Source organism: Mytilus californianus, unplaced genomic scaffold, assembly GCF_021869535.1.
Source record: "Mytilus californianus isolate M0D057914Y unplaced genomic scaffold, xbMytCali1.0.p SCAF_5, whole genome shotgun sequence".
Taxonomy (NCBI): Eukaryota; Metazoa; Mollusca; class Bivalvia; order Mytilida; family Mytilidae; genus Mytilus; species Mytilus californianus.
In genome coordinates this window covers 54,059,821-54,073,083 of record NW_026262701.1, presented here as the reverse complement: position 1 = coordinate 54,073,083, position 13,263 = coordinate 54,059,821, and the positions used below count along the sequence as shown (strand labels likewise).

General features: G+C 32.5%; 1 protein-coding gene across 1 annotated transcript in view; it reads left to right on the top strand.

Annotated features, from left to right (window-relative positions):
- LOC127702624 (nephrin-like) overlaps window positions 1-13,263 on the top strand; it is a 65,906-nt gene that overhangs the window by 38,947 nt on the left and 13,696 nt on the right. Inside the window, exons 5-9 of the mRNA XM_052206896.1 lie at window positions 758-1,036; window positions 4,585-4,896; window positions 8,313-8,588; window positions 10,365-10,658; window positions 12,710-12,853. Coding sequence (XP_052062856.1) covers window positions 758-1,036; window positions 4,585-4,896; window positions 8,313-8,588; window positions 10,365-10,658; window positions 12,710-12,853 — 1,305 coding nt within the window. The remainder of the gene's footprint in view (window positions 1-757; window positions 1,037-4,584; window positions 4,897-8,312; window positions 8,589-10,364; window positions 10,659-12,709; window positions 12,854-13,263) is intronic.

Below are 13,263 nucleotides of genomic sequence, written 5' to 3'. Positions count from 1 at the left end.
AAATGCATCAGACAACCTGTTGTTAGGTTGCTGCCCCTGAATTGGTAATTTTAAGGAAATTTTGCAGTTTTTGGTTATTATCTTGAATATTATAATAGAGATAAACTGTAAACTGCAAAATGTTCAGCAAAGTAAGCTCTACAAATAAGTCAACATGATCAAAATTGTCAATTGACTCCTTCAGGAGCTATTGCCCTTTGAAGTCAATTTTTCACAATTTTTCGTAAATTTTTGTAATCTTTTACAGAAGTCTTCTCCACTTAATTTACTGGGCCAAATAGAATTAAACTAAGCCACAATTTTCAATAGGGAATCGTAATTGAAAAATGTATCCGATGACCCTGTCATCCAACCAACATGGCCGCCATGGCTAAAAATAGAACATAGGGGTTTACTATTGAAGTCTAAGGGAAAATTGTAAAAAAACAATTTCAAATGGTCACACAATTTGAAAAATAATTTAAATAATGATAAGGGGTCTTCAGTAACTATTGTAAGACTACAATGGCATGACCTGCTTTAAATTTAACTACTGGGCCGAATTAAACCAAACTTGGCCTCAATCATTTTTAGGATATCTAATGTTTTTAACCTTATTTTACATGATTTCAAAAACCACAGTAGATACAGGTGAGCGACACAGGCTCTTGAGAGCCTCTAGTTATTTCCTCTTTTATTGTAATTCTGTTTATCTTTTTAATTGAATGTTTTTTATGGTTTTTACCCAACATTATCATATGGTATTTAACTGATGTAGATGGTCCTGACAATGTTGTGCTGAAACCTGGACACACAACTATCAATGTTACAGAAGGAACTACATTAGGTCCTATACGTTGTACTGCAACCTGCAATCCGAAATGTTTATTCAGATGGAAACTGAATCAATCAAGAACTTTTGAAGATGTCCTTTCCGGTGAAACTCTAAATGTAGAAAATATAAAGAAGAATAAGGCCGGGATCTACCGTTGTCTAGTTGTTTATCCTTATAATACAACACTTCGTAGAAGAACAGATATATCAGTAAATGTACATTGTAAGTATTTACAGTGAAATATCTACATTACAATGGTCCGTGCAAAATACACTAAAATATAACTTAAGACAACTTATTACTTATATTTTCGTAGAAAACAGCAGATCATTGTCTTGGGTGATAGTGATAAAATCGAATGATTTTCATTTTTACCGAATTCTAAACTGTATTGCATAATCATTTATTCTTAAAATATTTACCAAATATTTATATTTCAGATTGTCATCTTCGAATCGTTACGTTTTCTTAAAATAGATTAAATATAAATAAGAAGATGTGGTATGACATCTATGAGTGCCAATGAGACAACTCTCCATCCAAGTCACAATGTATAAAAAGTAAACAATTATAGGTCAAAGTACGGCCTTCAACACGGAGCCTTGGCTCACACACCAAACACCAAGCTATAAAGGGCCCCTACTTATTCTATCTGATGATTTATGATAAAGCTTTGACCGTAGTAAGCGTCCACAAATAAACAACTCATGTCGTCTTAAAAAAAGGGAAATCTAGTGAATAATCAAATTTGCATGCGCTCTCATGGAATTCTTCAATGTTTTGCACTTTCATCGCTTTTGCTCATCAGTCCCCAAAATAAAGTTCTTCTGAAAAGTAACAATGAAAACAAATTTAAACAAATGCGTAGTTAGTATATAATTTTATGATTTCTTCTAAATATAGATAGCATTGACAACAACAGGCTGTTTGAGTTTTGTGTAAAGATGCCTTAAAATAGGTAATTGCGCAGTTTAAGGATTTCATACAGAATATTAGCCAGTCGAAATCATTGACCAAAACACACTGCATTAGTATGTTGGTCTATGGTAGACAATCGCAACATAGCACATTAAGTATCACATTGTAATGTCATGGGAGTGGCGATTATTTTGGCTAATATATTCTTGTATTAAAGTGAAGAATACAAAGGGCTATAAAGAGTTATTATTTGAAAGTTATGTACGACGAAATAGGGTTAAAAATTTTATTATGTGAGCAGTAAGGCATACAATGTTTTACCTTTCTTTCCGGCACTGTGACACCTCATTTCAATTGAAATATTATGAATTATGAATCAACGGTTTATTGTAATACAGTTTGATTTAGAGGGAAATTTAAATACACAAGGAAAACAAATACTTCAAAGACTGTTGTAAAAGAGAGGCGAAAGATACGAAAGGGACATTCAAATCATAAGTCGAAAATAAACTGACAACGCTATGGCTTAAAAAGAAAACGAAAAACAGACAAACAATAGTACACAAAACACAACATAGAAAACTAAAGACTGAGCAACACAAACCCCACCAAAAGCTGGAGGTGATCTCAGGTGCTCAGAAAGGGTAAGCAGATCCTGCTCCACATGTGGCACCCGTCGTGTTGCTCATGTTAGTACAAACCCGGTATTAAGTCTTATTCGGTAGGTCACGTTCGGGAAAATGGGACGGAATTGTAGTTACGACATTAGGAACATATCCGCTATCATCTGTGAAACGGATATTCCGTAACGGTCAACCAACTCGTGATGTCGTCCGTAAAATTTACGAAGGGATGATTTCAACTTCACGACTTCGAACTCTTGGTTTAATAGCTTCCTTGTGAGTAGCAACCCTCAATCAAAGAAAACATGATAGGAAATACAAGCCATGGAGTATCGTATCAACTGCTGGAATGTTGCTACATAAAAATGGAAAGTTCACAATTGGGAAGTTGAAATCATCTCTTTTGTCATAAAGTTTTGTTTTCAACCGACCCTCATTGTCAATTTCTAGGTGTGAGTCAAGATAAGAGGCAGTAACTGTATCTGTTGTATCCTTTATCCCAAGTTCGATAAGATATATGCGTTCAACATAGTCACCAAATTTTGAATTATTTAGTGAGAGAACATCATCTATGTAGCGGAAAGGAAAGTTAAAGGATACTGCTAACTTCTTTTCTTTCTTCCTAAGAAATTCCTGTATGAAGTCAGCCTCATATGAATTAATAAACAAGTCGGCAAGAAGAGCACAGTTGGTTCCCATGGGAATGCCGATTTTTTTGTTGAAAAACACGTCCTCCAAACGTTACAAATTAGTTCTCAATCAAGAAATCAAGCATCTTGATAATGTCAGTTTCAGAGAATTTTTTGTTAGAATCAGAGTGATCTTTTACAAAGTAGAATGTATCCCTCCCTAAGACAAGATACTTGTATCTACGTTGGCCATTCTTATTTTTTTTAACAAAGCAGGACCAGCTCTTTCAATTTGTCTTTTAGTTTGAAATTGGGAATACTTGTGTAAAGTGTAGGAAAGTCAAATGTTTTAATACTTATTGCAAGATAAAAGAGTCTTAGATTGTATGTACTTTAAAGATATTTGGAAATTTTTAGTATCAACATCTGATTCACGTCACCTCTAGAATAGGTAGTTTCACAATAACTTTGAAGGCCGGCGTTGATTGCTGATTAAAATGATGTTAATAATTTAGAAAGAGGTTTCGTGGAGCACTTGGAAGACCCAGCAATATACCGTTGTTTGTAAGGACACTTATGTAGTTTAGGTATCCAATACATTGAGTGGAAGATCCAGTTCTTCATCTTTGGTTGAATTTCCAAAGGAACATAGAACAGACTTATGATTATCAAGGATTTCCTCTTTAGTAAGTGTCGTGGGGGTATATGTTGAGTTTTCAAGTGAATTGTCAATACCTAACTCATTTATCAAGCAGTTTATGTAATGTGATTTACACACAAAAACGATGTTGTTTGGGGCTTTATCTGCGGAGACAACAACATATTTGTCATGGAGGTAGGACAAGGGTTTAGAAACATTTGGGTCTTTAAAGATTGGTGTAGCATGGGTATTAATAGACCCATTCAGCTTCTTAATTCTGACTAATACGCAGGCTCAACATACCTTTTATCAAACACGAACGATTTAAGCGTTCACCAACAACATATTTTGAAGAAAACGTCAGTAAAAAATGTTTAGAAATTTAGATGCATAAAATATTTTAACAAAAAGGACCTAAAAAAGCATAAGATTTAGTATGCATGAGGGAGTTAAAAACTTAGTGCAAGTATATTTTTTGCTTTTAAATTTACAAAGAACGGCAAAATTTAAATCATATATCTAGAAAAAGTGAAGTAGGATTAATTTAACTGTGAATGTGGTTATTTTCAGGCAAGGGTTGATGTCGTTTATTTATGTGTTTATGTATATATCATGTAAAAGAGAGGCGAAAGATACCAAAGGGACATTCAAACTCATAAGTCGAAAAAAAACTGAAAACGCCATGGCTAAAAAAGAAAAAGACAAACAGACAAACAGACAAACAACAGTACACAAAACACAACATAGACAACTAAAGACAGAGCAACACGGACCCCACCAAAAACTGGGGGTGATTGCAGGTGCTCCGGAGAGCCTGGTCCACCTGTAAAAAAAATTGAGAATGGAAACGGGGAATGTGTCAAAGAGACAAAAATCCGACCAAAAAGCAGATATTAGCCGAAGGACACCAATGATTATGTATATGTTCGTTGTTTTGAAGTATTGTATGTTTCGTTTCAGTTTCTCCAAAAATTAGAACACTTTGGTTAAGTGATAAAAATTATACTTATGGATCGAGAAGCCCTACAATCTATAGTTTCAGTGAAGGCAACCATCTAACGATTACACTGCGTATTGAAAGTAACCCAGATCCGCAGATAGTAATACACTCCTCTTTGTTGAAGTTTCCAACATTACTTTATACCAAACAATCTAATGATTTCTCAACAAAACTACCTTCTCTAAGATGTGAAAATACAGGAAACTTTACAATACATGCTAGTAATGGGATAGCGTATGGAGACAACAGAACAGTCAACTTAGTGATACGGTGTAAGTGTAGTTAAATAGTTACAGAAGAACATATTAGCAAGGATCTCCAAATATCTATAAGAATTGCATATTTTTGTATAACTCATTGGTAAGTGTACAATTACTTTAAAGGGTAGAAAATGTATTATAATCAAGATACTTATTTCTATATAAAAACAAGTAAAAATCACATAACATGCAACTCCTTTTATTTATATGGGACATCATTTTGTTTATCATAATTGGTCTGTAAGACCATGTATAATCTAGAAAATCGACTATTTTGCAAGGAAAATGTCAATTTTTAAAATTTTATAAGACAGAATATATTTAAGCGATTGTTGCTTGTTAGATGCCAAGTGCCAAATAATACATGATTTCTAAGGACGAGACCAAATAAACAATTCACTCAAAAGAGAGGTTTTACAAGACAGCTGGATCGGAGTGAAGGGGACGGGGTGTGGATTTTAACTGGAAAGTGCGTGGTTAATGGAAATGGAAAACATTTTGGCTGGCAAAGGGAGGTTATGGCCGGGACCAGTTTAAATTTCTATTCCCCAAGTCAACTCTTCGGGTAAATTTGTGTAGTAAAGAGATAAACAAAATACGGTAAACCTTTAATGAAGTGAATGAAGTGGACAGATTGATCTGACACAGTAATAAATGTCTGAACATTTATAGTGACCTTGATATTAAAATTTCACATGGAAACATCATATATAAATGTATTAAAAAGGAACAAATTGTTAATTATCATTTCCTTGGGAGTGATGTTTAGTTGGCTGCTTTTGTTTTTGGATTCTAAATAGAATAGGTCTCATATTTCCATTTCCGCTAAGTTTTCACTACTAAAAAAGCTTTTACGGCAGGGATATAGGGGGTCAAAACCTTTGCTAAAATTCATCACAGATACAGAGATTTATTATGGAAGTATGATTAACTAAACGTAGTATTTTGCATCCAGCTATTTATAATTATCTGGTTTATGAAGCTAATACATTTAGTGGATGTCATTCAAAGCTGTCCTATAGCTTTGCTATACTAATTGATAAGGTTATAAGTATACTATCCTTGTTTCTTTTTATAAATATAAATTTGCTTTTTATAGTTTGAAGAAATACAATTTTTTTTCGGGATAATTAATTGTTTTTGACATTGTTTAAATCTATGTCATCATCTACTGATTATGACGTTTATATATGAAATCACAGTATGAAAGTACAACCGATGTTAAATGTATGACAGTATGTTTTGTTAGTTTAATTGGGAGCTTGCTTGCAGTACCTGCGAGTATTTTTAAAAACAGTATAATTTGCTATTCTTTTTTTTGTTATTTATTATACCTTTATTGTAGTCAAGTGCTTTTCTTATATTGATATTCAATTATATTCTTTAATGAAAGTGTTGTTAATTTACAAATGTGGATTTTAAGGGGAAAAAAACCGAAAGATACTAAGGGACATTAAAAACTCAAAAGTCGAGAGAAAATGAAAACGACTAAAAAGACTAATAAGTTCACAAAACAATTCATAGAAAACAAAAGATCGAGCAACACGAACCCCAACAAAAGACAGGAAGATCTCAGGTGCTCCGGAAGGTTAAGCAGATCCTGCTCTGTAAGTGTCACCCATTGTATCACTCATAGTAAATAAACATTTGGTGATGAGTCTCATTCGGTGATGAAACAATCAGTGGAAAAAGGACGGGATTGTGGTTACGACAATTGGAACATATCCTGAGTTTTCTGCGACAAAACTATTCCATAATGGTTAACCAACTTGTGATGGCATCCGTAAATTTTCGAAGGGATGACTTCAACTTGGAACCCTTGCTTCGATAGCTTCCTTGTAAGCTGGTTCAATAGCTTCCTTGTAAGCAGCAACCGTTTATCGAGGAAATCATTTTAGAACACGCAAGGTCTGGAATATCATATCCATTGGTAGATTTATTTTCAATATGCAGGCAGTGCTGGGAGGTTGCTTCATAGAAATGTGAATTTCACAATAGAAAAACTAAACTATCTCTTTTAAGTTCTTAATCGACCCTCATTGTCGTTAGTCAAAATATGAGGCAGACTTTACCTTATCTGAGGAATTATTCATTTCAAGTACGATGGGATATAGGCGTTCAACATAGTTACAAAACTTTGAGTTTTTAGTAAGTTGACATCCTCTATATAGCGGAACGTTAAGTTTGGGGATGCTATATGTAGCTTCTGTTCATTCTTTCTGAGAAGCTCATGTATGACGTCGACATCGGATGAATAAGATGGCAAGAGAAGATGGATTCCGATACGAATTCCAATTCTCTGTAGAAAAATACGTCCTCCAAACGAAACAAATACGGTATTAATAAGAAAAACCAAACATCTTTATGATATAAGTATCACGGAATTTTTCGTTTGAATCCATAGTAAAGAAAAGTAAAACAGGTGTTAATTGAGATCCCTGACAACTATTTCAACTGTGACACTTGATCGTGTGCTTGTCCCCAGTCAGGAATATGGTCAGTAGTTGCCAAATGTCATATCTTATCTTTTTTCTTGGAATTTTGTCGCGCTGGCGTATAACTCGAATCTCCTTTCATTCATATTAAGTAATTATTAGATACAACAATTTGAAACTTGTGAATTTTTTCTAAATTATGCTTACCAAATGTAAATATTTAGACAATAACGTAAACATATATCACATTCCCGAAAATTGTGTCAAAGCAAACCCGCATATTTGTTTTTCGTTAATTGTTTCGTTATGAATTAGGCCGTTCGTTTTCTCAATTGAATTGTTTCGTGTTTTTCATGTCGGAGCCTTTTATAGCCGACTATACGGTATTGGATTTTTCTCATTGTTGAAGGCCGTACAGTTGCCTATAATTGCTTACATCCACTTTATTTGAACTTTGCAGGGTAGTTGTCTCATTGGCAATCATACCTCATCTCCTTATTTTTATACTGGCAAAAAGGTGAAATTAAGATACCTCCACTAGTAAACCAATTTTGATCTGAACACCTCTTAAAAAACTGAACAAATAATTGTTTAGTCATTTTCAGTCTTTCCGTCATACTGTGTGACTTATCCACTGCGGTAAATTCAGTACTTTTGAGACAATTCGCTTGCAGTCAATTTAGATCTGTAATTCTATGTTCAGACTATTCAGAAGTTGTATTTGACCGGTAAAGCTACTGCATTCATTTACTAGTGTTAAAAATACTGAATATTGATACGTTAGTATGGTATACTACATTTCAGTAATACTTCAGAGTTCCACTTGAAAAATAAGGAAGATTGAACGGTTTAGAAAAAAAGTTCTAAAAGTCGTGCAATTCAAAAGATTTTAGGACTTTGAATAACAAAATGAGTGTTTAATCTAATGTAACATTTTTAGAGAATCTGTATCGCTTCGTTATTGACTGTTAACAATTGAAATATGTATTGCAGGTAAACCTCGGGATGTTAAAACAGAACGTAAAATAGGAACAAAGGTCAACACCGATGTAAGAATAGTAATGAATGTAATATCATTTCCGGCACCAACTGTAACGTGGCTTCGTAAGACTGCATTCATTTGGAGGGTCGAGAAAGACAAATACGATTACAGACATAATATTAGTTCCACTATACGAATTACTTCGATAGATGATTTTAGTGAACACGGAATAAAAATATGCAATACGTTAGGATGTATTGTGGAAAATATCACTTTGAAACCGGAAGGTAATTACATTTTATGTATCAACTTCAATTCTTATTTGATTATCCAAGCTATGTATCTATAAACATTAAAAATATCACATTATGAGCAAACAACATACAAATGCAGAGAATTTAATTATATTCTTCTGATCGATTGTTATTCAAATAAGAAATATAACTTCGTCAACAACTACTACCGTAACTACTTCTATTTCTACTACTACTACCACCTATAATAATAATTATAGTAATCATTATTATTATCATTATTATTATTATTTTATAAGTATTATGATAATTATTATTATTATTTTCATTATTATTTCTGTTGTTATTTGTTTTTTTGACATTCGTTACGATGTTCAAATATGCACGTAAGTCAAAATTTTTTAGCTTTCATTTTGCATTAACCGTATTAATATTATTCTGCAAATGTACCTGTAAAACTAATCGGGTTAACGCCCTCATGGATTAATCTAATACTAACGATAAAACATAATATAACTCCAAATTATCTAAGTCATACCTTGTTATAGATTTTATCTTAAATTCCCGGCCTAATCACATATCATGAAGCTGGAAAGATAGAACTATTACACGGGTTCATCCCTTCCATACATTACATACAAAGTGCCAAGCGAGAGAATAGCAAGTCATGTAACAATTTTAAAAAAATGTTTTATACATGCTTAAGTCTGACTGCATTTTAAACGCTTTGCATATGGTATATAAACTTTGTTTACTGCTGCAGACCGATCTCTAGATTATTATGTGTGAGTGTGTGTGTAATTACATCTTTTGTATGATCTCATTTACGACATTCAAACATCGTTGTTTATTTTTTTTATTTTTTCCTATAATAAATGATAATCGGTGCCTTAGGACATGGATCAATGTATTTTTTTATCAAGATAATTTAAGATTCTAATGATCATTTCCTATGTTGTTGCAGTTTAATATTTTCCCTAAAATGATAGTCATATTTATTTACATGACCTGTCATGAGCCTTTTAGGGGTGGGGGATTTGATTTCCTTATTGTTAAATATCTATTGTTGGCTAGTAATATCCTTAGCAGATTTAGACAGGTAGCTTCAATCTGAAAATTGTGTATCTTAGCAAAACAGTATTCATCTAACTTGAGTTCACGAAAGTTTTTTTTTTAATTTTCAATGTAAATGATAAAAAGTCTTTTAGCGATTAGAATTTGAATAAATAGATCTTAGAAGAAACACAAAAGAGAAGATTATGTCAAGTTATTAATATCTAAATTCAAAGAAAGACTGACATCAGAATTAAAATAATTATACGACAAAACGAAAATATTTTGTCCACGCAACTTTTTTGATAAGGCAAAAAAAATAATCTTGTATGGTAAATAGTACTTGCTCCACCAGGTACAGTCGTCGTGTTACTTATACTATCTATTATATTGATTGTCCAAACCGTATCGACTAGTCACAAATGATTCGTGCAAATTCGGAGCAGTTCTGACACATTATAAAATGTTTTGGCTGTCAAAAACGGTTACAAAACATAAATGATACAGATCCACCACATGTCCTAATTATTGAATTTGCATTGAATTTTAAATGAGATAAATCTTTTACACTAAGCTGTTACTTTCTCCTTTTTAAATCTACCTTGCAGTTTCACATTTTTATCAATACATTTTTTTGAATCAGTAGAGGTATTTGATATTTTGTGATTTGGTTATTGTGAATAACGTAAATGAATACAGTTGATTTCTCTTTTCATAAGATAAATCCATAGATGAAAGTTGCAAGCTTAATTTCAGATAAGCCAGAAGCACCGCGTAATTTCTCTGTCGAAACAACAACATTTAGATCAGTTAATTTATCCTGGATTGTTGGATTCAATGGTGGACACGAGCAAACTTTTTCAGTCCAGTTTAAAACAAGAGATGGTGGCCAAGAGGTCACAAAGACCGTTCAAACTGATGACATTACAACTGGTAGTACGGTATACTTCACATTAAATGAGCTTAAAGCAGACACGTCATATCAAGTAATGGTTTTGTCAACAAACAAACATGGGAAACGGAATGCATCACTTGAATTCAAAACAAAAGGTAAGCTCACCAACCGGAATAATATTTTTTCGCTTAGGTTTCATTTTTGTTTATAGGCTGTTTTATCTTTTCCTTGTTGCTTTGTTTTGTAATATCTTTGTTTCTTTTAGGGATTTAAATTTGTTTATCGGTAATAACATACACAAACAATAATGAGCATAAAACATAATAAAAATGTAGATTTTAAAAATTAGGTAAATATTTTCTTTTCAATAAAATATCATAGTAGAAATTTTCATCACTAAATAAAAATACAAATTTATTGTTTTCTGACATGTTATAAAAATCATGACAAAAGAATAAGCATGACTAAACAAAACAGCACATTAATCTGCATAATTATAACGGACAACTAACAATCTCATGTATCCCATCTTCAATAACATTATCTTTACAATTAAAGCAATTTCTTTTATTAATGGGTAAGTTCTGATACATGCCCGTTTCCATTTTTAGGGGCGAAACACCACAGCGATTTTCCAAAAGCGCTTCTATATTTCCCTGCAATATGTTTTATAAATATAATTTTCTACCGTAAACTCTGTTTTACACTATTTAAAAATACGTAGCTTGGCATATTCATTCGAACCCAACTAATTATACCATTCATCTTTATATAAATCAATAGCTAAGTGTGCTATATCCGTAATAACATTTTTTGTTAACAATATATCACAATTACTGTATGGTTTAAGACTATATTCCTTAAACTAAGTCATTACTCTGAAGCACCAATTTTAGTTGCTTTTTTCCATACTTATACGACCGCATAAATACTCGTTTATTAATTCTTTCATTGTCCATTTTACAAAATCTAGTTCATAATCTAAAAAAGGCTGTCCATTGCTTTACATTGCATGAGATCCAGCCAATATCACCATACAGAGATATGTTTGGTGTATATTTTCCTTTATTTTTACATGTACTACATGTACTAAGTGAGAAAAACATTAATCTAGAAAAAAAAATCATAAACACCTATTGAATGTAAAGGATTACAAAGTCGAACCAGATCAAACAACATTTTGAAATCTTCAAGAAAACACATTTACAAAGGCGTGTCTCGTTTGCAGACATGTCGCTTTACCTTATTTTTATGAAATATCATTTAGTTGTCTCAGCTAATACTGTTTTCATGAGAAATGATATTAGTACAACGTTGTGTTTAGCCTAGTAATCTGTTTTGAAACAAATCTAAAAAAAAAAAGACGAGCATATCAAGTGCTGCTTCACCACAGCATTTATGTCATGATACAAGTCTACATGGCCATTACACAAATAAATATGCTGCAAATTCAGAATTAGATACCACCAATCTCAGATGAGTTAATGAATATTCGGATAATATTACTATTTATGTAGGCCTGTGTGTCAAGTATGTCAACTAAATGATTCCATTTTTTTGGATATGTAAACTAAATTCGTTAGATGTGTACAGATTGATACTTAAGTCTTGGAGAACTTTCATTAGTTTATTTATAAGTTGTAATTTGCTTTGAACAATCTTTCAGTAACTGCTAGCTCTCTAAGATCAGTTCAATACTTCCAATGTAAATGTAGAACTCACAAACATGATTAACCCCATTCATGTCCAAGTCAGGGGCTTGTAATTCGGTAGTTGTCGTTTGATTTTGTCTGTCCAATTGTTTTTCATTTGTTGTTTTCTTGTTTGAATTATTTGAAATTTTGTCATGTCTTTGCCTTTTATGGCTGACTATAGAATGAGGGTTTAGCTCATTGTCTATTGTGACTTACAGTTGCTCGAATCTATCTCATTTGGACTTTGGTGGATAATTGTTTCATTGGCAATAATACATTTGTGTACACATCTCCTTGTTTGTATATCGTAACGTTATGGGTTGAATGTTATTAATTTCAGGGAAACATTTTATAACAGATACTCGTTTAATCGTGTTCCTATAATACTTATCAACAAGGCATACATTCAGTTAAATATTTTATTATGACATTGATAGAACAATAGAATAATCATGATTTATACTTGTATGTACATTTAAACTTTTTTATTCCCTTTTCCGTCTATATTTCAGTGGAACCTACCGTTAAATCGCCTTCAAAATCAGCTTCCATGCCCGGGATATTAGTTGGTATTGGATGTGGTATTGCAGTTATACTTATAATAGTTACTTCTCTATATGTGTTTTGCAGCAGAAGGAATAGAGGCACCAAAAGCGGTATGTTACTAAACTATACTATATTTAAATTATGAGGAATAGGAAATATGATGACAATCTAACTGTTGCAAAAAAAAAACCACAGAAACAATTTCGAAGCAGCTACATATCTTCAATAGTATAAATTGTCTGAAAGTTTAACATATGCTTTACACCAGGAAAAGACTTGAGTCTAGTGATATTGTCACCAACCGCAGGATATTGTTTAAAGGACAATAACAACCAGCTAGAAATAAAGAAAACACTGAGGAGGCCTTTGACTTTTATGAGGCATATGCGATAGGGCAGAGTAATTAGTATTTTAAGCATCATCCCTCTTTTTTCAAAAGGATTGTAATCAAACTTTCACGGATTTTTCGTGTTATTATACCATTGTGCACCTTGTATTTTACTATTTGATCAGAATGATT